The sequence below is a fragment of the Erythrolamprus reginae genome, chromosome 2, assembly GCF_031021105.1.
Source record: "Erythrolamprus reginae isolate rEryReg1 chromosome 2, rEryReg1.hap1, whole genome shotgun sequence".
In the NCBI taxonomy this organism is placed as follows: Eukaryota; Metazoa; Chordata; class Lepidosauria; order Squamata; family Dipsadidae; genus Erythrolamprus; species Erythrolamprus reginae.
Window position 1 is genome coordinate 158625389 of NC_091951.1, and position 26293 is coordinate 158651681.

Here is a 26293-nt window from a genome sequence, read left to right on the forward strand (position 1 = left end):
TATTAGAGATGCCATGTTGGCAACATCTGGGAAAAACCGAATCTGAAAGCTTCCTGGTTTTCTCCACCCAAACGAAAGTTCAAGTCCCATACCCACATGTGCATTACACAATCCAATCAGGCACCATCCAAAACTGAAGATGCCTCCCAGTCACTTCATCAAAGATGCAGGGCACAGCAATCTTGACTTTCTGGAAATAATGTTATTTGGACTACTACATATCACCTACTCCATACAATCCCCCCCTCCCGGTAGAAAATATGGCAGGCCTGAATACAAAAAGATAAAAGATGGCTTCCGGGCCTGACATCTGTAGCCAGATATTTGTCTATGTCAGGGGTGTCAGACTTGATTTCATTGAGGGCCACACCAAGGTGCTCGACCTCGAGGAGCGGGGTGGGCATGGCCAGTTCAATGTCACTTTGTTGGGGGGCGGCTGTGGTGGACTGAGACCTCGTCCAGTGAAAACATGCTTCCAAGCTCTGTTTTCGGCCCAGACAGCCTCCTGAAACCTTCTGCCAGCAAAAACGGAGTTCAGGATGGCCACCTACAGTTCTCTCAAGCTCCATTTTCGGGCCTGGTCCTTCTCTGTTTTTAGGGTGGGCCCATGGGCCATATCTAAGCACCTTACAGGCCGGATCCGGCCCTGGTTTATGTGATGTTCAGTAAAGGGCTTTAATCCTGAATAAGCGTCTACTTCCTTAAGAGTTGGATTTGGCCTTTCCAACCCTCCCTCATGAAAAACAAACTACCGATAACAAACATTAGAAGATCACTGTGCAAGACTAATGAAAATGTATTGATTTTTAAATAAAGGTATTTCCATTTAATATTGTTTAAATAAAATCTGGGAAAGCCAGCCAAGCCAAGCCAAATGCTGTCTGGAATAGCATGCCTATCAACATGCCTAGTGTCCCTATTTATTTATTTATTTGTTTGTTTGTTTGTTTATTTATTTATTTATTCAATTTTTTTTTAATGCCATCCTTCTTCTTAGACCTTAAAACTTATCCTAGGTTTCTCTCTTATTAGTACCAATATCATGTATATAAACCAGTGTTTCCCAACCTTGGCAACTTGGAGATATTTGGACTTCAACTCCCAGAATCCCCCAGCCAGCATTCGCTGGCTGGGGGATTCTGGGAATTGAAGTCCAAATATCTCCAAGTTGCCAAGGTTGGGAAACACTGATATAAACAGTGTTATTTCTTTGTACATTACCATTACGTACTTAGCAAATAAATAAAATAAAAAATAAAATAAAATAAAATAAACAAATAAACAAATAAATAAATAAATAAATAAATAAATAAATAAATAAATAAATAAATAAATAAATAAATAAAAGGGTTCCAAAGCCTTGGGAGAAGATAAATCAGGGAGTCTCAACTCATCAAATTATGATAATATGGTGATTTATGTTAACTGAAGTGTATTTTATACACATATATACTATACATGCAAAGAGTAGACTCTCTGACTATGTACTATATTATTTTGAGTAATACAGTTAACAGTAGCAGATTTCAAACACAGTAAACCTAATCTGGATCTCAACAGTTCTTTTTTAGCCTTAAAGAGATCAATCAATTAAATTACTGGTTAAAAAGTTTCTATAGATGTTGCATGATTATTTAAAAACAAAACATTATACTTTAAAACCAAAGCAATAGTATTACAATGCAATCTAATGTAGCAAAAATCAGTAATAACAGTCAGACCAGAGCTGAAATAATTCAGATAAAACAGCAAGTTTTAAAAACATTTTAAAAGTTGGAGAGGACAAAAACAGCCTCCCCTACCCCCAGAGGCCGAAAACACCCTCCCAGAGCCTCCACCTAAGCAAAAAAACAGCTGGCCATCACACACATGCTGAGCTAGAGGAACAGCTTGCGTGCCAGCAGATATGGCTCCATAGATGTGGTGCCCTAGGTTCGCCGTCATATCTCTAGAATTTAATTACTGTACTGCCGTACTTCATGTCAGAGTATAATCGAAGATAGATTTTATTACTCTTTCATTACTTGCTTCCAAAAACTATCATCATCTCTTATCCCTTTTAGGTTTCCATTATGGGGGAGACGGGAGTAGATGATCCCAGCCTCGTTGATCAAGAACTTCGGGATATGGATGAAGATCGCTTATGGGAGATGGTAGAGGGCCATCGTTACAGAATTGTGAGGGGCATCTCCCCCAGTCGTCTTACCCCCTACTTACGGCAGGCCAAAGTGCTGGGTCAATTGGATGAGGAAGAAATCTTGCACAGCCCCCAGTTCACAAACAGAGCCATGAGAGTCGGTGAGCACCTGAATACTATATTGAAACATTTATGGCAAAGTGGTGTATGGTACCGCAACATGCCCAGAGCAGAAGAAACCTTTAGATGATAGAAAAACAGTTGTAAATACTTGTGATGTCCAGTGGGATTATATATTGGCTCCAGCACTACTGTGTTAAATGGCACCAAGGATCTGATGCATAATTGTTCTCAATTCTTTTTGTTTTTTATAGCCAATTATACCATTTGTCCCAAATTTTGTAGAATACTGTATCTTCTCTGTCTTTAATCCTCATTGTTAACCTATGCATTTCAGCCAATTCCATTATTTTATTTATAATATTTACATTTGTGGTTATGTGACCTTTTTTCCAATTTTGGACGTAGCATATTTTAGCGGCAGTAATCAAATGTATAACAAGGTATTTATCCTCTTTTTTAATGTTGCTATCAATCAATACAGCTATTTTAGGAAAGCAAGAAAATATAAATATGGTAATCCGCAAGTTTGAATATTATTAAGTTTGAATATTATTATATTATAAATTTATAAAACAAAATAAGGAAGGAAGGAGAAAGCAAATATCTCTCCAATTGTTATTTTATTTATTTTTGTAATTCTAAAATTCTTTGTTTTTCTCCTGTTATGTATTTTCTTTTCTTTTTTTCTCTTTCTTTGAAGGTGTTTTTGATTTGTTTTTGATTTTAGTTTTTCTATTGTGCATTTAAAAATAACATATATTTTTTATAAAAAAAGAGAAGAATCTGATGCATGGTAGCCAAAGCTAGCCAAATTACTTTGGAACATGGGGCAATAAATTCCTTGCCCTTCCTATTCCTTACTATATAAGTATCACAAATTAATGTTTTGCTGCTACCCAAAATCTGGTATCAGAAAGAGCCACCTCATTGTATCTAAAGTAGTACTGATTCTATGTGGGAGGAGGGGTGTAAAGGGAGGAAGGGAGGGAGAGAAAGAGGCAGAGAAACTATTTCTTTGGATAGGTATAGTAGAGCTCTATGGAATTTAGTCCATTCTATAAACTAGATTACACTACATGCAAAATTTATAGTGTTATAGCTCCATTACAAGTCAATGGAAAAGTATTCCAATTTAAGTGGCAAGCTTGTTCTTTATTTACAGGTTAAGACCTGATGTATTGTTATGTTTTCTTTGATATTTTGTGAGCCGCCCTGAGTCCTCGAAGAGGGACGGCATACAAATCAAATCAAATCAATCAACCAATCAACCAATCAATAGGACATATAGGGTAACACCACATTTAAACGGTAGTGCTTTTAGTGAAACCAAAGGAGATTTGCAAGTAAGTTTGCTCAAATGCTATTAAATTACAGTGTTATTCCTGGAGGAAGGGCATATAATAGTATAAGGGCAGACTAGATGGACCAGGAGGTCTTTTTCTGCCGTCAGACTTCTATGTTTCTAAGTTTCTATATGCTCTTTAGGTTTCTCTACCAGGGTAATTTTAGGCTGTTCGACTTCTTAATTCTCATCATTTTACATTATTGATCTTCCTGATCTCTTATAGGTCACATGCTGGACCTCTTGAAATCTTGTGGGAAAAACGGGGCTCTTGCTTTCCTGGAAAGCTTGAAACTTCACTATCCTGATATTTATGTGCTCATCACTGGCTTGGAGCCTTCCATAGACCACAACAATTTCAGCGGTGAGATTTTTCCACCCTTCCTACCTCACCCAGTCTTACCTGCGTTGTTTTTCTAGGCAAAACAGATGAAAATATAAACTCCTCTAATCACTTTGTGGCGATCTGAGAGTTGATTCACCAAGCTGGCTCTGGTCTGATTGTCAATATTTGATTCCCCAGGGGAGATAATTCAGAATGGCATTTCTTCAGGGGTGGGCTACTGCCCAGACGGGGAAGACGGGACGCAGTGGGGTAGTAAAAATGGAGCTCCACCCCAGAGCACCCAATTTGCACTGAAAGATATTGAAAGAAAATGCATAACCCACACCCACAGTGTGATAGTAAAAATTTTGGCAGCTGTTCACTACATCTCTTCCTCATCTAACAGTCTTCCCTCTGTACATGCACAATATATTCTCAGCATGCAGATAATAACAACAACAACATAACTGAGCCTTTGATGCCCCAGTGCTATCATTCTGTTGATTGTGGTGCCCAGGTCTGAGTGTTGAGGGAACTCTAAGCATTTTGTCCCAAAGGTGCTTTTTCAAAGGGTAACTGGATTTTGCTTTTTCCTTGAAGATGTTTTGCTTCTCATCCAGCAAGCTGCTTCAGTTCTGATTTTATTTTTATTTTTTTTATACAAAGTTTTTTTTAATTTTTCTGCACCTTAAAACATACGTAAGTAAAAACACATATATCATCATAATCAATCATATCTGTAAATATACTCAATATACCTTAATATTTAACGGTGTATATACATAAAAACATCTTGCATAGCAAATTATAAATCCAACAACTAAATTATATCCAATTTAAAAAGAAAGCCTAACCTTAATCTAAAATAGAAAAAGAACAGATAAGAATAATAGACCTAAATATAAAAAATACAAAAAATGTAAATACATTTTCTACAATTTCTAAAAATTCATAAGTCTTAACTCCTTTAAGTCTGTATTATATCATTTATCCAATACTGCCATCATTTCTCTTTTTGTCATCCAGGTTTTTACTAACTTATCTCTAATTCTTCTGCATTACCTTCAAAGTACAGTGATACCTCGTCTTACAAACCCCTCGTCATACAAACTTTTCGAGATACAAACCCAGGGTTTAAGATTTTTTGACCTCTTCTTCCAAACTATTTTCACCTTACAAACCCAAACCGCTGCCACTGGGATGCCCTGCCTCCGGACTTCTGTTGCCAGCAAAGTGCCTGTTTTTGCACTGCTGGGATTCCCCTGAGGCTCCCCTCCATGGGAAACACCACCTCCGGACTTCCTGTTTTTGCAATGCTGCAGGGGAATCCCAGCAGCGCAAAAACGGGCGCTTCGGCTGGCAAAAGGGGTGAGTTTTGGGCTTGCACGCATTAATCGCTTTTCCATTGATTCCCATGGGAAACATTGTTTCGTCTTACAAACTTTTCACCTTACAAACCTCGTCCCGGAACCAATTAAGTTCGTAAGACGAGGTATCACTGTACTTACTAAATTTATTCGGATCTGACTTCAGAACTGACCTCAATTCTGAAGCTTCTTGGATGGAAAGGGAAATGGCTTCAAGGAAAAAAAACAAAGTCCCTTTGCCTCTTGAAAAAGTACATCTGGAACAACCATAACTTGGATGACTGAGAATCTCCATTGACGCCTAAGCCTTTTATTGCCCTTTTCACTAGATCTGATTGAAAGTTCCCAGCTGACAGAATGCTTGGCCAAAGCAGTTAGCAGCCTGCAAGAGGAGCTCAACCAGGAGAAACGTCAGAAAGTGTCCCTGCTTCAACACTGCCGCAGACTCAAGGAAAACACTTCCCGACTGGAAGCTGAGGCCGAAAGCCTGCGCGGCATTGAAACTGAGTGCAACCGGATGAAGAGGGAACTCAGCGCGCACTTCCACGAGGCCCTCAAGCTTAAAGATGAACTTTATGGGCTCTCTTTGCGCTACAGCAGTGCCCTCCAAGAGAAGGACCTGGCTATTACCCGCTGCAGGAGCTTGCAGGAAGAGGTGTGAGAGAAGAAGGGTGCATGAAGCCTTTCAGAGTTTGTGACATCGTATTAGCAGGTCCTGGTGGCATTGCTAGAGTGATTGCAGGTGGTCCAACCCGATGAACTTACCATGGCATTTTATTTATTTATTTTATTTATTCATTTGTCTGATACACAAATACATAGAAAGAAAATAGACATGTGATAATATAAAAGAGGGTGAAAGTGAACTTAGAGGAGAGGATATATGAAAGGAAGAGAATATATAAGATAGGTGAAAGAAAGGAAAGACAATTGGACAGGGGACGAAAGGCACACCAGTGCACTTATGTACCCCCCTTACTGGCCTCTTAGGAACCTGGAGAGGTCAATCGTGGAGAGTCTAAGGGAGAAGTGTTGAGGGTTAGGGGTTGACACAATTGAGTCCAGTAATGAGTTCCACGCTTCGATAACTCGATTGTTGAAATCATATTTTTTACAGTCAAGTTTGGCGCGGTTCGTATTAAGTTTGAATCTGTTTCGTGCTCTTGTGTTATTGCGGTTGAAGCTGAAGTAGTCATTGACTGGTAAGACATTGCAGCATATGATCTTGTGGGCAATACTCAGATCGTGTTTTAGGCGTCGTAGTTCTAGGCTTTCTAGGCCCAGGATTGTTAGTCTATTTTCGTAGGGTATTCTGTTTCGAGTGGAGGAGTGAAGGGCTCTTCTGGTGAAATATCTTTGGACATTTTCAAGGGTGTTGATGTCTGAGATGTGGTATGGGTTCCAGACAGATGAGCAGTAGTCTAGGATGGGTCTGGCAAAAGTTTTGTAGGCTCTTGTGAGTAGAGTGAGGTTGCCTGAGCAGAAGCTGCGTAGGATCAGGTTAACAACTCTAAAGGCTTTTTTGGCGAAATTGTTGCAGTGGGCTTTAGCACTTAGGTCATTCGATATTAGAATTCCAAGGTCCTTTATAGAATGTGGGTTGGCAGTGAGATATTTATTCAGTTCGTATGTGCGGTTAGGATTCTTTTTGCTGGTCAAGAGGAGAATAACTGCAGGCAAAACACTTGCTAGACCCCCAGAATGGTTCTGCTTGCAACCTGCAGTCATTTGTAGCTGTTCACTTTCGTTTGGAAGTGCAATAGAATATGAGAAATGTTAGCTCGCATGGGCCGTCTATTTCAGTAGCCTGTTTCCATGGATACTGCTGCTGCAAATGAAAGACACAGCCTAACCAACCATAATAGAATTGATGGACTTTTAGTTATATACCAATTTGGGACAGTATTGCAGATTTAAGATCGAAATCTTTTAAACCTGAAAAATAATACAGACTGTGAAAAAAAAAATCGATCTGAACATCAATAATATTATTGATTTTATTAGGGGGCCCTGTTAATTACAACTGAATCTTGGGATATTATTGAGCAAGATGTGTCTGATTTGGTTGTGAGATAAGTTCAAGAAAATAGAAGAATAATTGGCTATTATGATTTCTCTAGCATTTGCCTTTTTTTCTCCCTTTTCCTCCTGTGCTGCAATCAATCGGATCCTCATTGCAATTTAACTGTGTTTGTGGGCTATCACTACCCTTGGGCTGCAGACAGCTTCCATTTAGCACTTAGCAATGGGATCTGCAACAAATTGAGGATGTGGAAAATAGGAGGAGGAATTATTAAATACGTCTGCTGCTTTGAGTTACCTATAAAGTAATAAAGCAGGATAAAATCAGATAAATACTTTTATCCATGGAGGGAACTGCACAAATAATATAGGTAGTCCTCAATTTACAGCAGTTCATTTAATTACTGTTCAAAGTAACGACACTGAAAAAATTGACATGCTCATTTTTCACACTTATTGACCACTGCAGCATCCCCATAGTCACATGATCAAAATTCAAATGCTTGGCAACTGGTTCATGTTTATGATGGTTGCAGTGTTCTGAGATCCTATGATCACCTTTTGCAACCTTCTGACAAGCAAAATCAATAGGGATATCAGATTAACCTAACAACCGTGTCACTAACTTAACAACTACAGTGATTCCCTTAACAACTGTGGCGAGAAAGGATGTAAAATGGGACAAAATTCACTTAACAAATGTCTCGCTTAGCAGCAGAAATTTTGGGCTCAATTGTGGTTGTATGTCGAGGATTACCTGTTCATTATTTTTTTTCCAGCTCCACTAGTCTTGTTCACAACTTCTTTCTTCCTTTCTTCCTTTCGGTGTACCTGTCCACGGTAGCTTTACCTGATGAAGCAAGAATTGCAGCGAGCCCAAGTGTCATCGTGCCATCAAAGGGAAAGATCCTCAAGAATCTCTGGCGATACGCAGATGCAGACCGATGAGCTCTTAAAGCTGACAGAAGAGAACGAGCAACTCAAGTCATTGTTAGAGCTGGAAACGTTCAGCGTGGTAAAAGAAGTTGTCAGCTATGCTCCCATTCATCATTTCCTAATAATCCTAGGAATAATAGAGTAGGATAAGAGATAAGAGTAGTAGATGCTTGGAACAAACTTCCACCAGACGTGGTTGGTAAATCCACAGTAACTGAATTTAAACATGCCTGGGATAACACATACAGTAGTACCTCGTGATACGAATCCCTCGTCATACGAACTTTTCGAGATACGAACCCGGGGTTCGGAAAATTTTTGTCTCTTCTTACGAACTTTTTTCGCCTTACGAACCCGCCGCCCAAACGCCGAACCCGGAAGTTCGGCAAAAGTTCGGGTTCAGCGTTCAGGTTCGGGAAGCCACCAAGAAGCCCTGCCACCCGGCTGTCATCTTGCCAGAAGAGCCGCGGAGCTGTCGGCCGGTCGGGAGGTTCAAACGGAGGTGGGGAATCCCAATAGGGAATTCCATGGGTGGAGCTTTGGCGTCACAATGACGTCCTTCCTGGCCGGCTGAAACGTGGACTCCAGGAAGGACGTCTCCGTGATGTCAAAGCTCCGCCCATGGAATTCCCTATTGGGATTCCCCACCTCCATTTGAGCCTCCCAACCAGCCGACAGCTCCATGGCTCTTCTGGCAAGGTGACAGCCGAGCGGCGGGGCTTCTCAGCGTTCTCCCGAACCCGAACGCCAAACCCGAACTTTTGCCGAACTTCCGGGTTCAGCTTTCATGGGAACGCTGAGAAGCGCCTGGCTGTTTCAAAAGGTGACAGCCAGGCGGCGGCGCCCAGCAGAGTGCCGTTTTTGCGATTTTTTTTTGCTTGCACGCATTAATTTATTTTACATTGTTTCCTATGAAAAACATTGTTTCGTCTTACGAACTTTTCGCCTTACGAACCTCCTCCCAGAACCAATTAAGTTCGTAAAACGAGGTATTACTGTATATCCATCCTAAGACAAAATACAGGAAATAGTATAAGGGCAGACTAGAGGGACCATGAGGTCTTTTGCTGCCGTCAATCTTCTATGCTTCTATCTGTAACACATAGTTATTAGCAATGTCACCAGATTACAGTTTGATGGGTTCTTTGGGGCAAACTGTGGGAGGTTACTTGTGAAGTAAACCACACAAGTTTGCAGGAGATAGCATGTCCAAAGCTGGCTTGTCCAAGGACAGTTTCTTGCAAAAGAGAAGCCAAAGACTTTTTCACAATGGGCTAAAGGATCATTTTTTTCAGTCCATTTAATCAAGATTTAGCTTTTATTATTTATTTATTAATTTAATTTATATGCCACCCAACTTCTGAAGGACTCTGGGCAGCTTACAACGAAATCAACATCTAAAAAAAGACAGTTTAAAAACTACTGTCTCTCCTATATTTCATATATCTTCTCTTCTATCCCTCTAACTTTTCTTCTGTTCCCTCATTGATATACCCTACTCCTATATTTTCTATTCTATTCTTTCCTTGATATATTTTACTTTGAGTGTATCCTCTATAACCTTCATTGTGTATTATTGTGTTTTTGGAATGAATGAATGAATGAATGAATGAATGAATGAATGAATGAATCAATGAATCAATGAATCAATACATACATACATACATACATACATACATACATACATACATACATAAATAAATAAATAAATAAATAAATAAATAAATAAATAAATAAATAAATAAATAAATAACCCTTTAATAAAATCATACATGCCTTTGTGTAAGTCTCCTACAGCTCCACAATGTTCTTTTCAGGCTGCAGTTAGGTGGCATTAGCACAGCTTGAGAACCTCTTCCATATGGGAAGTGTTCTAGGAGTGAAGTTCAAAATTTTCTCCTATCGGTTCTGTGGGTGTGGCTTGGTGGGCATGGCAGAAGAAGGATACTGCAAAATCCCCATGCCCTCCCCACTCTGGTGGCAGCCAGAGGTGGTATTTGCCCATTCTCCAAACTATTCAAAATTTCCGCTACTGGTTCTCCAGAACCTGTCAGAACCTGCTCCTTATCTCATTTATCTTTTCTTCCTTTTAAATATGTTCACCTATACTTTTATATCTTTTCTTCTATTCTTTTCTTTATTTATATTATTACATATCTACTCTCTTCAATGTGTATTATGTATTGGACAAAATAAATAAAAAATAAATAAATAAATAGATAAATTTCACCCCTGCCCCTATCCCTGTCTAGATGTGGTGTGCGGAACAGGGGTTGGGATGTGAAATCTTGTCTAATGAACCTGCCTTACCTGCCCAGGTGCAGAAAGATATTCTAGAGCAAAACCTTGATGATGCTCGGGAGGGGAAACAGGAATTGCTAAATCGACTTCACTCACTGAGAGAGCAAGCAGCACTTGCTGAGAATCAGCGAAAACAGGTGAGTATGCCGTGCTACCTGACGTTACCTGCTCCTATACAAGAGGGAGGGAGAAAGTCTCATTCTGTGCCTAGGAGAGACATTTTTTATATTTTCAGGAACTGCCACCCTTCTATGTGTCTATCCTACACCCCTGAGTATCAGGAAGTTGCTTGTTTCTTATGTATATTGCAGCAGCCATGTGAAAATTAAAACTATATTAACTGCAATAAGGCCAGTCCTTCCTCAGTGCTCAAGGACAACTGCGTTTAAGAACAATGACTTAATTTTATCTGATCTAAAAGGGCTAAAGAAGAGTAGATATTTTGTAATGTTGGTTTTACATGCAGAAGTAAGGGGCGTGAATAAGTGCACCAGTGTGCCTCCCGTCCCCTGTCCAATTGTCTCTCCTTATCTCATTTATCTTTTCTTCCTTTCAAATTTGTTCACCTATACTTTTTTATCTTTTCTTCTATTCGTTTCTTTAGTTATATTACTAAATATCTATTCTCTTCAATGTGTATTATATATTGGACTGACTAACTAGATAGATAGATAGATAGATAGATAGATAGATAGATAGATAGATAGATAGATAGATAGATAAATAAATAAAAAGAATTAAATGCATTATAATACTAATACAGTAGCCAGTAATCTTGAGCTAGTAATTCCAAAGTCTTCAACTGCATTGTTGCCTTGTGCTTGCAAGGCAACAATGCATTCTATACCTATATCTTTTTCTGCTATTCTCTCATAGTTATATTTCACTCCTTTATTTTCTCCTCTATTCCCCCTTTAATACATTCTACCTGATTATTTCCTCTATAAACCTCATTGTGTATTATTGTGTATTGGACAAAACAAATAAAATAAATAAATAAAAGGTGGTTACAGGCAAATCGTTTTTATTTATTAAATTTCTATATCACCCATTCCCCCTGCAAGATGACTCTGAGTGATTTACAAATTATATAAAGTTTTCACCTTGATTCTGAGGTATCAATTTGTAACCAGTTAAAGAGAATTTGGGCCACATTAGGCTACTGCTTTTGTAGGACTTGTCAATATTACAAGTAATAAGAACGATGGGCCTTAAACTGAAAAAAAAAAAAGATACCAAGACTATATTCTTTCATCTTGCTGTACTTGTGTTTTTGTGCAGTGTTGGGTGGAAAAGGAAAATACTTTAATTGAATGTCAAAAGATGAAGGTGGACTGTGAGATCTACAAGGAGCAAATCAGTGCCCTTCAGGCTCAAGTAGCTGATCTACAGAAAGAAAGAGATCAGGTATTAGAAAATGTGATTAGCATGGAGTGAGAGCTTTTCAATCAAAGTGACAAAAAGATTGTCGAAGGAGGAGGGACAGTCTGGCTGGCAGACATCTTAACGTGATTGAACATTGCAGTGACTGCCAACTTAAATACTTTGAGTCCTGTAAAGTCCATGTAGAGTCATGTAGAACAGAACCCTGTACTTTTGGCCTCCTAAAAGAGATTTTTATTTAATTTTGTACTTTTCAAATTAGACTTCATGCAGCTTTCGAGTTGTTCACTATGTCCAATGCGACAGTCAATACAGGGAGTCCTCGACCTAATGACCACAACTGAGCCCAACATTTCTGTTGCTAAGCAAGACATTTGTTAAGTTAGTAACACGGTTGTTAAGTGGTTCTACCTTCTCCATTGACTTCGCTTGCCAAAAGGTGGCAAAAGGAGATCATATGACACTTAAACCATCATAAATACTATTCAGTTGCCAAGCATCAGATTTTTTTTTTAAGCATCTGAATGTTGATCATGTGACCATGGTGATGTTTCAATGGTTACAAAGTGTGAAAAGCATTCATGTCACTTTTTCAGTGCCATTGTAACTTTAAAATGATCACTAAATGAACTGTTGCAAGTCAAGGACTATCTTTGTTTTTAAAATTACTATAGTATGATTAGTTACTATAGTACTACAGTATGTTCCTTTCTTTGGATTGATTCTCACCATTCCTACATTAGTTACTGACGCTGTTTTAATTACCCCATGAAATATGCTTTGTGTTGCCTCTATGGCTTATTTCTGTCTCTCTTTTTAAAATCTCAAAACCTTAATACGTAGTGATTTCTATCTAATTCCTGTAGGCCTACAGTGCCAGGGACACTGCTCAGTTGGAAATTTCCCAAAGCCTCCTGGAGAAAGATTCTCTTCGCCGTAAAATGTTTGAGCTCACAAATGAAATTTGTGAAGTCAGAAAAAAAGCTAGCATGGGAGATTCGGTGCTTACTGTAAGTTATGACTTATGATCATTATTATTATTATTATTATTATTATTATTATTATTATTATTATTATTATTATTATTTATTGGATTTGTATGCCGCCCCTCTCTGTAGACTCGGGGCGGCTAACAATAGTGGTAAAAACAACATGCGACAATCCAATACTAAAACAGCTAAAACCCTTTATTATAAAACCAATCATACATACAAACATACCATACATAAATTGTAGAAGCCTAGGGGGAAAGAATATCTCAGTTCCCCCATGCCTGACGGCAGAGGTGGGTTTTAAGGAGCTTACGAAAGGCAAGGAGGGTGGGGGCTATTCTAATCTCTGGGGGAAGTTGGTTCCAGAGGGACGGGCCACCACAGAGAAGGCTCTTCCCCTGGGTCCCGCCAAACAACATTGTTTAGTTGACGGGACCCGGAGAAGGCCCACTCTGTGGGACCTAACTGGTCATTGGGATTCGATCATGGTTGGGCTTAGGATAGAAAGGGATAAATCAGTGTTTCCCCAAAATGCCTCTAGCGCTATCCTAATATTTGAAAGCCTGCTTCATAAAATCCAAAATGCAATTATTATAGAATGAACACAATACATTTTGTTTTCAATTTTCCCGTCTGATTCCTTTTTAAGCAGCTACTTCCTTCAAGATAAGGACCACAAGCTATAGGTACTAACATTACTTTTATTGTTAGATAACAGTAAGAGAATCTTGCAAGTCTGAAAGTAATATTCCCCTCTTTCACTTCTCAGTTTCTGCTTCTGTGGGCAGAAATATATATGTTTCATGATGGTTGTCTTAGCTGCAGCTCTTCCTCCTATTTCCTAAGGTTATTCCCATATCCACACTATTTTCTTTCTTTTTAAAAAAATTTATATTTATTAATTTTTTCCTCTTTTTTTTTTAAAGTACATAGTCATATTTACAGATGAATCTACATAGTATATACATTCCTATCGACATTGTCTTCTAATTACTTTTAGATTTCTTGATGTTTTATTCCATTGCTTCTTTTAAGTTTCTTTTTTTTGTCCATTGGTACCATTTTGTCCAGGTTTCATAATACTCCGATTCTTTTCAATTATTAAGTTCCATTGTCAATCTGTCCATCTCTGCACAGTCATATATTTTCTTGATAATCTCATTATCTTCAGGTATTTGCAGATTTTTCCAGTTCTGTGCAAATACAATCCTTGCAGCTGTTGTAATATGCAAGCTTAAATATTTTACATTTTTAGAATAGTTACCTCTCATAATACCCAATAAAAAAAATTCCGGCGTATATTCTATTTTTGTATTTGTTATTTGACACAACCAATTATTTATTTTTTTCCAGTATTTTCTTGTCTCTGGACATAACCACCATAGGTGAAAGAAGGTGCCTTGAGTGTTTTTACATTTCCAACACATTGGGCTGTAATTTTTATGCATTTTAGCTAGTCTTTTGGGTGGAAGGTGCCAACGGTATAGCATTTTATATTGGTTTTCTTTATATATTGTGGATTTTGTTAATTTAATATTTCTCTTCCAAATCTGTTCCCATTCCTCTATATATATATTATGGCCTACGTTTTTCGCCCAGGCAATCATTGTACCTTTAACTATCTCCTCTGGTCTTTCATATTCCATCAGATATTTATATATTTTAGATATTGCTTTTTCTTCCGGGCCTGTCAATAGTTTATCTAGTGGTTGGGTAATTCTTTCTATACCTGATTGTTCCATATCCTTTTTATATCTAGATTGAATTTGTAGGTATGTCCACCAATCTATATTTATATTTTGTATTATTAATTCTTCCCTACTTTTGAGTTTACAGTTTGTATCTAATATTTCTTTATATTTAATTTTTTTTGTCAGTTCTATTGTATTTGGATATATTAGAGCTTCCATTGTGGATAGCCAATTTGGTATTTTTATATAATGTTTATGTCTTATCTCTTTCCATGTTTTGAGTAAAGACTGTCTGATTAGATGCCTATTAAAATATTTTGGTATTTTATCTCCTATGTCCCATAAGTAGGCATGCCAACCTTTATCCAAATCATGACCCTCCAATTGTAAAATTCGTTCATTATCAAGATTAATCCATTCTTTTATCCACATCAATGAAGCTGCTTTATAATACATTTTCCAATCTGGCATTCCGAATCCCCCTCTATTTTTAATATCTTGTAAATCTACTATCTTTACCCTTGATTTTTTACCTTGCCATATGAACTTCGATATTATTTTATTTAATTCCGTAAAAAATTTAGAGTTCAATTTTATTGGTATGGTTTGAAATAGGTATAGAAATTTCGGAAGTATACTCATTTTAATTGATGCTATTCTTCCCATCAGTGATAATTGTAGCTTACTCCATTTTTCTAATTCTACCTTGGTTTGGTTTACTAGTTTTGTATAGTTATCTTCTTTTACTGTTGAACATCTATTAGTTAAATTTATTCCTAAATATTTAATTTTTTTCGTACTAGTGAATCCCAATTCGGTTTCTAATTCCTTGGTTTGCTTATTTGTCATATTTTTGGTCATGAATTTTGTTTTTTGTTTGTTGATTTTTAGGCCTGCTATTTCTCCATATTCTTCTATTTTTCCAATTACATGTTGCCCTGACTCTAATGGTTCTTCTAAAAAGAAAACTAAATCATCCGCAAAGGCCTGCAATTTGTATTCCTCTTTTTTTATCTTTGTTCCTTTAACATTATTGTCTTTACGGATTTCATTTAACAGAGTGTCGAGTATTTTCTTTCTTTCTTTCTATCTCTGTATGACTTACTGAATTACATTTTTATCAGGTGGGATATTAATACACTGTTTGTATCTCCTAGGTCAGTGATGGCAAACCTATGGCACGGGCACCACAGGTGGCATGCGTAGCCAAATCTGCTGGCACACATGACGTTGCCCTAGATCAGCTGCAATGTGCTTGTGTGTGCTGACCAGCTGATTTTTGGCTCACACAAAGGCTCTGGGATGGTGTTTTGGCTTCCAAAGAGCTTCTGGCAGGATGGGGAAGGGCGTTTTTACCCTTCCCCTCCCCCGGCTTCAGGGAAGCCTTTGGGGCCTGGGGAGGGCGAAACACGAGCCTACTGGACCCACCAGAAGTTGGGAAACAGGCCATTTCTGGCCTCCAGAGGGCCTCCAGTGGGTGGGGGAAGCTGTTTTCACTCTTCCAAGGCATTGAATTATGGGTGTGGGCACTCGCACATGCGCAATAGTGCATACGCACGCACTTTTGGCACCCGAAGAAAACAAGGTTCACCATCACTGCCCTAGGTGATTTGCAAAGTATACTTAATATCCCATCTGATTATAATCTACTTCAATGTTGCAAATCAGTGTACCTTGCAACATTGCAAGACAGGATAGCATGAGCATGCTTGGGATGAAACTGGGTTTCTTGTGCACTTATGATATACGTAGTAGTGTGATATATTATTCAATATGTGTTAGAACTGATATTATCCTAATTATTAGCAATAAATACTTCATGTGGCAAGGGTAGATCCAAGGCCATTGACTTAATCTACAGCAGTTTATTTTACAAAGAAAAAAAGAAGAGCTTTACGTCAAATCCTCAGTTGATCTAAACAACTGTGAGAAGTGAAAGCCAGTATCTATGGGTCATCTGTTGCCAATCATGGCATATAAAATATATTGGTTTGGCATATAAGCCCCACAGACTCTTCTCTATCTTGTAAGATATTCCTTGTGTGTCCAATCACACTTGGCCAATAAAATTCTATTCCTATTCTATTCTATTCTATTCTATTGTATTCTATTGAGACACTTTCTATTTCCTTAGCAGGTACCAAGGAGTGGGCCTCCCATCACTGAATTCAAGGACCATTGTCCAAAGAAAAAGCAGCCCCTAGTACGAATGCATGCCATCTGTCCTCGGGAAGACAGTCAGGACAGCTTGATGAGCACATCAGAGGTGGGCATGCCAATTCTCCACCTATCTCACACCTTTGTATCTACTTTAAGTTCAAGATCATGGAGAAGGAGGGATGGTGAGATATGGAATAGGCCTGCTCGTGAAGTTGACCAAAGGTCTGCTAGGCAAGGCTTTACCAGAAAACTTGGGAATAGCTCTGGATGGGGAAGTTTGAGTTCAGTCACACTGGAGGATATTGATGACCTGACTGTCCTTTTATTTTGTAGTCTTGGTCAAGTCATGATCAAATGGACAGTTTCCGATCGTGCAGCCCAATCCCACCTTGTAAACTTTCTCTACAGAGAAGAGCCATGCAAGACTGTTCGCATTCTTGGAGGTAACTGTTTTGTTTTTTTGTGGAGGTATATATTGAGATTGCAAATGTGGCAAAGGACCCTTCTAGGTTTTTTCAAGTGCTAGGATCAAGGATCACTTGTTTGTCTCTCACAATGCTGAGAGGTAAAAAACTGACTCCTTTAAACTCAGTCTGAAATTTGATCAAGTGACCATGGGGATGCTGCAATGGTTTGAAAAATATTCATAAGTCACTTTGTTTCAGTGCCATTGTAATTTCAAACAGTCATTAAACAAATTGAGGACTATCTATACCTTAGATTGTCAGATAAAAGGTTGTGCCCCCGGCCCAGGTAACTCTCAGAATAAAATGCCCATCCAAGGCAGCTCTGAGTCACACCAGGCTTTCACTCTGAAAGTAACTTTAAAAATGGTCTTGTTTATTTTATTTATTTATTCGATTTTTATGCCGCCCTTCTCCTTAGACTCAGGGCGGCTTACAACATGTTAGCAATAGCACTTTTTTTAACAGAGTCAGCATATTGCCCCCACAATCCGGGTCCTCATTTTATCCACCTTGGAAGGATGGAAGGCTGAGTCAACCTTGAGCTGGTCTTGATTGGCTTTGCAGCCTCCAAAAAGAAGGGGAAAACTCTGGCGGATTTTATTTTTTCCATTCACACATTGTCGTTTCCCTCTCTTTTATGTCTCTTCTTGAAACAGTTCTCAGGATTTCCTGGATGAGGAATTTTCTGTCACCTCAGTTGAAGAGAAAGGGAAGGAGCCTTCTTTTGAATACGACATGGGGAGAGATGGTAAGAGTTTCCATCAGGGGAATCATTTTTCCTTGTGTTTTCTAGTCTGTGGAACATTCCCCCATTAATGTATTTGTGCACCAGCTTTTTTTTTGTTTTTGCTTTTAGTCCAAGACTGAGTCTAGCAGTGCCACTTGAAAAGATTTATTTGCCAAAGCCCACATAATGTTATGGCGAATCTATAACATAAGTAACAGCAAGGCATTAAATTAGTTTTAAAGATATAGTTCAAAATTATATTTTGGTTAAAAGTGCGGTGGGGCAAAAGGGAAGGTACAAATTAGCCTGGCTCTTTCCAGAGCTTTTGGACTTCTGGAGACTTAGCCAGCTTTGTAAAATAGAATTATATAAATCTAAACTGTCATCGCTTTATGTAATAAATAGAGATAATGAAACAAATTTAAATAGGGTTATAGGAGAGTTGAAGGGAAGAGGGATAACTAAGATAGAACAGTTATATGAGAAGGATGGGAGGCCAAGTAGAAACCGTATAGAATGGTGGTTAGGTAAGGGAAGATGGCTACAAATAAATGCAATATGTAAATATCTTAACGAAAGGGAGAATAAAGAAGTACTATTGAGGGAGGAGACAGGGTTAGAGAAAATAATAAGAGAAAAAAGTGAGGGTAATAAAGTGAGGGTATAAATTGGTATATATATATATATACCAATATATATAAATTGCTAGTGCAGTCAGACAGGGACACGATTGAATGATTAACTAAAGGAAAGGAAAATTAAAAATACAAGAATCAGGGAAATGAAAAGGAAAATATTACATAAGTGGTATTTTACTCCCATTCAATTCGCACACTTTCAGCAGAATGTCAGGGGGAATTGTTGGCATGGGTGTCAAGATAAAGGAGTGTTTATGCATATGTTTTGGGAATGCCCGATAGTGCAATAATTTTGGCAAAAAGTGAAAGAGGATATCAATAGAATGCTAAATATACAATGGACAATCACTAAGGAAATGGCAGTACTAGTTAAAAGTAATGTGATGGGAGAATTTAGAGAAATAAAAAAAGCAGCAATAGAAAGCGCTCCGGCAGTAATAGTTTTGGGTTGGAAGGATGCGACAAAATGGACAATGCAAAATTGGTATAGGTACATGGTGGACCATATTAAATTTGAAATTATGGATAAAAGGATAAATTCGGATAATGAAACTGAATTGGGACAACTGATGGGACAGTGGGACAAGGTAAGACGATATATGATGAGCAGAATCCGAGACCAAGCTACCAGAAATAAATTGGAATCACTCTATAATATGTAAATACATATATTGCTCTTGGGTCAAGTGGACTATATAAGAAACACCCCCACATTTGGTGGTGGGGAATGTGTGTGTGTCTGGGTGGTGGGCACATTTCACTATGCACTGTTTTATGTTGTGTGTATATAAACTTGTTAAAAATTAATAAAAAATATTTTTTTTAAAAAAGAGACTTAGCCAGCTTGGTCAAAATTTGGGAAATTGTGGAAATCCTATAACTTTTGCTTCCCTTTTCCTTCTACTATAATCCCCTACAATGTGGAAAACTTTATTTCCCCTTTTGCTCTTAGAAAGCATGTTCAATTTTCTTCCCCTTGTTTCTCCTCTTTAAGGAGAGAGAAAAAAATTGGGAATTCATATTTAGCAAGGCAGGAAAAATACAATGAGAATGTATTAAAGATGATTTACTAGGCATAAAGGCAATTTTGCTTGATTTCAGGGAGGCCTGGACTAGAAACCAACCACTGATTGCTTTGCTCTCATGTGCTTGAATGTATCTTTCTTACAGATGGTTCTTCCCTCTGGCTCCACATAGACCCTTGCATCTCTGAGAGGTAAGCACACAGTCCCCAGAGGAGTGGCTTTATTTCATAATGCTTTATGGTATTGACAAATCCCAATGCAAGGAATAGGAAGCAAAATGATTTATAGCTATATTTTTATAGTAGTTTATTTGTATTGTGGATAGGTTTTGTATAGCTTTATCCATTTTGTAAATAAAAGGATATTTTATTTTATTTTATTTTATTGTCAAAATGTGTACAAGATAATAGCTATGGTATAAACATAAACAAAAGCAAAGTTAAGTATAGGTAAATTTGGACAATAGGATAGTAGGACAGGGATGGTAGGTACGATGGTGCGCTAATGCAGTGATTTTCAACCTTTTTTGAGCCACGGCACATTTTTTACATTTACGAAACCCTGGGGCACATTGAGCAGGAGGGGGGGGTGGCTAAAAAAAGTTTGAACAAAAAAATTCTTTCTCTTCCTCCCCTTCGCTCTATTTCTTTCTCCCTCCCTCTTTCTCTCCCTTCCTTCCTCTTTCTTTCTCTCTCTCTCCATCCCTCTTTCTTTCTCTTCCTTCCTTCCTCTTTTTTGCTCTCTTTCTCCCTCCCTCCCTACGTCCCTCTATGTCTTTCTCTCTCTCTCTCCTTCCCTCCCTCTCTTTCTCTCTTTCTCTCTCTCTTTCTTTCTCTCTCTTTTTCTCTCTCTCTCTCTTTCTCTCTCTCTTTCTTTCTCTTGTTCTTTCTCTCTCTTTCTTTCTTTCTAGTTCTTTTTCTCTCTCTCTCGCTCTTTCTCTCTCTTGCTTTCTTTCTCTCTCTCTCTTGCTTTCTTTCTCTCTGAGCTTCACGGCACACCTGACCATGTCTCGCGGCACACTAGTGTGCCACGGCACACTGGTTGAAAAACACTGCGCTAATGCATGCCATTTACAGACCTCTTAGGAATGGGATGAGGTCAACTGTAGACAGTCAAAGGTTAAAGTTTTTGGGGTTTGGGGAAGAAACCACAGAGTCAGATTTAAATTTAAATTTCTTTTAATCTTCACATTGATTAACCATAGATAAGTGTTTCTGCTCAGTTAAGACCAGCATAGAAGCCAGTCTAAAGTCGGAGAGATGCATCAGTGGGAGGAGCTTTAAAGTATGGACTTAATCCTGTCTGCTTTGTTATCTTCTTAGTGTACCCATGCGCCGCCGACTTGCACAACGCTTCCCAAGCCGCATCACAACTATTGCCTTCCAAGCCAATGCCTTGTTGGAGCAAATCAGCATCATCGGGGGCAACCAGACTGGCATCTTCATTCATCGGGTCACTCCTGGATCCATTGCTGATGAGATGTCTTTGTCACCAGGCCAGCAGATTGTGCTGGTAAGACATTCCTACATCTTTGATGTATGTCGTGTTCTACCTTTATGCAAAATCTCTAAAGCAGCGGCCTCCAACCTTTGGGGCATCAAGGACCAGTTCTGTAGAGAAAGGGTTTTCCACGGACCAGAGAGGTTGAGGTTTTGTATGCTGCCTGCAACTTGCGAATGGGGCTTTGCTTGTTTGCATAGCCCAGTTTCTGGCATGTACAGTGCTGGTCCACAGGCCGGGGATTGGGGACCCCCTCTCTAAAGGACAGTAGGCTCTACAATACAATGCTGGCACTAGAGCAACATGACCACACCTGCGCAGGGCTTTGCAGTTTGGGATTATCTTGCCATTAATGCGGTTTCAACCATTTAAATTGCGACATATTGCTTCCTTGTCCTTTAAGGAATGGTCTGATCTCCTATAGGATGAATTTTTTTTCACCCCACATCACATCCTGCTGGCTTTTCTTAAACATTCTATCAAAGTTTTTTTTTTTTTAAAGGAATTAAAATAAGAGTGGATTGGATTTTATTTAAATCAAGCCGATTTAAATGATGTAGAATATGCAGCCTCATGCTTCATAACTAAACTCCATTTTATACTGAATAAACGAAATTACTATTGTATCTTAAATAGAAAACCAGATAGATTTACTCCAAAAGCATTTTATTAAAATAAATTGGATAAAAATAAAAAAAATACAATTTACATTTTAAAAAATCTGAATTATATATTTTAAAAAGCCATCGATTTTTATCCACCCTGGTTCAAATGCAGAATTGCTAATAGGATAACATTACAAGTCACAGAAGTTAACAATAATGAAACTTTGCCACTAGAGTTACTGATAATAAGCTTTTGAAGGTTTTTAATGATTTGGTTATATCTGCAGCCTCCTTATGTGCTGCTTCCCTTCAAATTACCTTTAGGATTTCCGCCAAACAATAGATAAATGTTCCTTTTTAAAAAGTGCAGTATACATCAAGAAATACCGTACATGGAATTAGAAGAGGTTGCATTAGTGGTAGTTTGCTCCCAGTTCGGCCCAGTTCTGTGAGCCAATAGCACCTACTGCAGGAGGCTCTGTCCATCCACCAGGGGTCAGTAAAGGGCTACCAAAATTTTTACTACCACACTATGGGCTTGGCTTATGCAGGACGCCCTGCATTTTCTTTCAACATCTTCCAGTGCAAATTGCGTGCCCTGGGGTAGAGCTCCATTTTCACTACCACACTGTGTTCCCCCCCCCAATCCGGGCTGTAGCCCACCCCTGCCTGGGATGCTTCTGCACATGGGCAGAAGCGGCGCCCGCATGCATTTGTGCACACAAACCAGTAACAACAGGTTTTAGAACCCACTACTGTACTGGGTTGCATGATAATTATTTTATTTTCTGCTTGAGAAAAAAGGGAAGGAATTTGTTTAAGCTGTTGACTTAATGGAATTGAAAGAGGCAGGGACAAGGCATCCAATTTATGGGGCAGTCTGCAAGGGCAGCTAACAAACACTGATTGTGACCGTTCTCTGTGGCCCTGTTCGGAATCAAACAGAGACAGTACTTGCAGTGTTTGCTTGGCTTGAAAAGATGTGCAAATCACCCTAATAGCCAGGAACAATCTCAAGTGTGTTTTAATTGGATTGAGAAGAGTAGGGGAAGAGAAAAGCTGCTCATCTGGGGAAAAACCTCCACAGTGTATGTATTTGTGTAAAAGATGAGATATGTTTCTCATTCTAATGCCGTCTCTGTCCCTATCCCTGTTTAAAGAAAATGCTCAAGATTTTATATCAGTTGACATGCCATTAGTCCCTGAGAAAGAAAACAAACTAGGAAAAAGTCAAGCATTCTAAGTGATGCTGAAGGTATTTCCAGCAAGCCTGCAGCATTAGCACCTAGAATAAAGTGACCAGACGTCCTGTTTTTGGCGGGACATTTCCGGTTTTTAATAATTTATTTTATTATTATATATGCTGCCCCTCTCCGAAGACTCCTGCGTCCCGCTGGGTTTTTAAAAAATCCCGATTTTCCTTTTTCTGGACTGCCCAGAGCGAATGAAGTGTTTCTTTTCTCCGGGTGCTGGGAGAGGGAATAAACTTCTCCCAGCGCCCAGAGAAAGGAAACACTTTATTCACTCTGGATGGCTCAGAGCGAATAAAGCGCTTCCTTTCTCTGGGTGCTGGGAGGAGGAAGCTTCTCCCACCACCTAGAGAAAGGAAGCACATCCTGTTATGGGCTGGCCTGCCAATTTTGGGATGGAGTGCGGCCCCCGCTTCTTCCCAGTTAGAAAAGAGGAGGAGGGATGAAAGCAGCAATGGCTCCGGGGATGGGCGCAGCTCCCAGGGAGACTAGACCAAATTTTTAATCAAGCACCTCCCCCGCCCATCAATGGTGTCCCGCTTTACCAATGTTCAAATCTGGTCACCTTAACCTAGAACCGTGATGGTCGCATGCGGAATCATATCGAAGGGAATGCCCGTGCTAGCTAGCTGATTTTCGGCCTTGGGGAAGGCCGTTTTAGCCTCCGCAGGCTTCAGATAAGCTTCCCTAAAGCCCTGGAGTGCAAAACCCTGCCCAACGGGCAAACCGGAAGTTCAGAAAATGTACTTCCGGTTTCCCCATTGTGTTGTTTTTCGCACTCCGGAGGCTTCAGGGAGTGAAAAAATGGCCAAACAGGCCAGAAGTTCAGAGAAGTCCATTCCTGAACTTCTGGCCTGTTTGGCCATTTTTTCACCCTCCTAGGCTTCAGTGAGGCCTGTGCACAGCATGGGGATGATTGTGCATATGCGCAGGGGAAACATGGGTGCGCATGTGTGTATGAGAGGGAATGGGTGTAGGCACATGCACATGTGCTAGCACAAACACACGCACACACTTTTGGCACACGAACCAAAAAAGGTTCGCCATCACTGATCTAGAATGATCTATAGTTGCTATAAAAATTCCCCTGTGCTTCAGTGATTCATCAGCAGTTTTAGGGCTGGGAAAATGTGATCTTTGTACTGGAAAGGCTTGTCGGTCTTTTCCAGTCTGGATATCTTTCAGCTGCATAGACTTTAGTTCCCTGAATTCCCTTCTCATTTCTGAGGGAAGGAAAGATAATGTTGCTATCATTCATTAAACTAAAATCAAAAAGCTCAGAGCCTACTCAGCCAGTCAGAGCAATGATGGCGAAAAGTTCAGGGTGACATGACACCAGAATACTTCAGGGTAAATGTTTTACAACCAGCTTAGAACAAATGGACTTATTTGAAAATAAAGTAAGCCAGAATAAACCAGTTTATTATTAAACCGAAGCTTACTGCTTTTGCATAGGGTTTTTTTCTACCATGTGAGTGGTTAAAACGAGCCAGGAAACTACATCACATGGTTTGTTTAGTTTTTATATCTCAATGTATTCAATCAGAACAGAGCTGGAAGGAGCCTTAGAGGTCTTCTAGTCCAGCCCCTGCTCTAGCAGGAGATTCTATACCGTTTCAGACAAATGATTTTCCAGTCTCTTGTTAAAAACCTCCAGTGATGAAGTACCCACAACTTCTGAAAGCAAGCCGTTCCATTGGTTAATATCTGAAATGTAATGGTTGGCTATTGCCTTTCTATTAAGTCAAGGAGTACAAAGACCACAAATCCAGGTTCAGATATCATACCGGTATTAAGCAAACCATAGGCAAAAATCCATGATTTTACTTTGCTATTTTTGCTTATATGAGGATCGAATGGGAGTGATTGGGCAGGATGCACTAACATGAGCTAGAAAAAGAGAGCCAGTTTGGCGCAGGGGTGAAGGAGCTGCCCTGGGAACCAGGAAACTGAATTCTAGGCCTCCCTTAGGCAGGAAAGCTGGCTGGGTGGCTTTGGGCCAGTTATTCTCTCTTAGCTCAACTCATCTCACGGGGTTGTTGTTTAGGAGAAAATTAGAAGGCAGAAAGATTAGCTGTAGTAGCTTTGTACCCTGTAGTATCAACTTTGTTCACTTTCAAGACTTTTTTTATTGGCTATGTATTCAAAATGGACTATGATTATGTGTGTGGGTGTGGGTGGGTGTACTTGTATATGTGCAGGTGTGTATCTATGTTTAATAAACAATATAACCACTCTCAAACTATGAAGGATTTAGATTTATTCCTAGATCCAAACTCAACTAATTTCAAGGCAGTAATTAAGAGAATAAGATTTTACTGAACAGTGAATCACGTTCCATAATTTTGTGACCCATGTCTCCTCTCTAAACTGAAACTACTAAGCCAGTGATGGCGAATCTTTTTTTCCTTGGGTGTTGAAAGAGCGTTTGCGCCTGCTATCGTGCATGCATGAGTGCCAATACCCATAATTCAATGCCTGGGGAGGGCAAAACCATCTTCCCCTGCCCCCCGGAGACCCTCTGTAGGCTGGAAAGGGCCTGTTTCCCAACTTCTGGTGGGCCCAGTAGGCTCATGTTTCACTCTCCCCAGACTCCAGAGGCTTCCCTGGAGGTGTGGGAGGGTAAAAATGCCCTCCCCCATTGCCCCGGAGGCTTTCTGGAAGCCAAAATGCCCTCCCAGATGAGCAGCAAAATCAGATGGCCAGCACACACATGCACGTTGGAGCTGAGCTAGGGCAATGGCTTGTATGCCAGCAGATATGGCTCCGTGTGCCACCTCTGGCACCCGTGCCATATGTCCGCCATCACTGTCCTAAGCTATGCATTTCAGCTGCCCGTTCCATTATAAACCCCTCTTCACTGTCAAGCTGTTACCATTTCTGTAAAAGTATCATTAATATGGGAAAGTTCTTTCCTGTCTCTGAGCTGAGCTAGATTGCTACTGTTCCTCAAACAGTGTCTCTTTGATCAACATTTCAAGTTCTTTGAATGTATAGGTGGATTATGGAGTCATGGAACCAGGTTTCAAGGCTGTCCTAGAAGATGCGACTCTTGAGGAGGCTCTTTGGGTCCTGCAAAAAGTGAATGGATTTTGTTGCTTGTCTGTGAAGCACAACATGGAGGGTAAGGATGTTTGCTTGCCTTGGACTGATTCTCTAGAGGTTGCTGAGCTATGACTTCCATTAGACCTCATGATAAGTCAATAGAAATTGGGCTTTGTTGACAACTCGTTTATCCCTGGTGTACAAAGTGCAAAAGTTATCATTTTTGATCCAAGAATGCTGGTGATCAGGTATTTTTC

The 26293-nt window shown here is 39.4% G+C and overlaps 1 protein-coding gene across 4 annotated transcripts in view; it reads left to right on the plus strand.

Moving 5' to 3' along the window:
- The window catches only part of CARD14 (caspase recruitment domain family member 14), a 34603-nt gene that overhangs the window by 2117 nt on the left and 6193 nt on the right, over positions 1-26293 (plus strand). For 3 of the 4 annotated variants that reach the window (XM_070740197.1, XM_070740200.1, XM_070740199.1), the window contains exons 2-14: positions 2064-2298; positions 3829-3966; positions 5624-5949; positions 8161-8331; positions 10571-10690; positions 11835-11960; positions 12803-12946; positions 16754-16885; positions 17113-17222; positions 17903-17994; positions 19782-19827; positions 20959-21148; positions 25989-26115. In XM_070740197.1, the coding sequence (XP_070596298.1) occupies positions 2064-2298; positions 3829-3966; positions 5624-5949; positions 8161-8331; positions 10571-10690; positions 11835-11960; positions 12803-12946; positions 16754-16885; positions 17113-17222; positions 17903-17994; positions 19782-19827; positions 20959-21148; positions 25989-26115 (1957 nt within the window). The remainder of the gene's footprint in view (positions 1-2063; positions 2299-3828; positions 3967-5623; positions 5950-8160; positions 8332-10570; positions 10691-11834; positions 11961-12802; positions 12947-16753; positions 16886-17112; positions 17223-17902; positions 17995-19781; positions 19828-20958; positions 21149-25988; positions 26116-26293) is intronic. The other variant, XM_070740198.1, reaches the window with a different exon arrangement.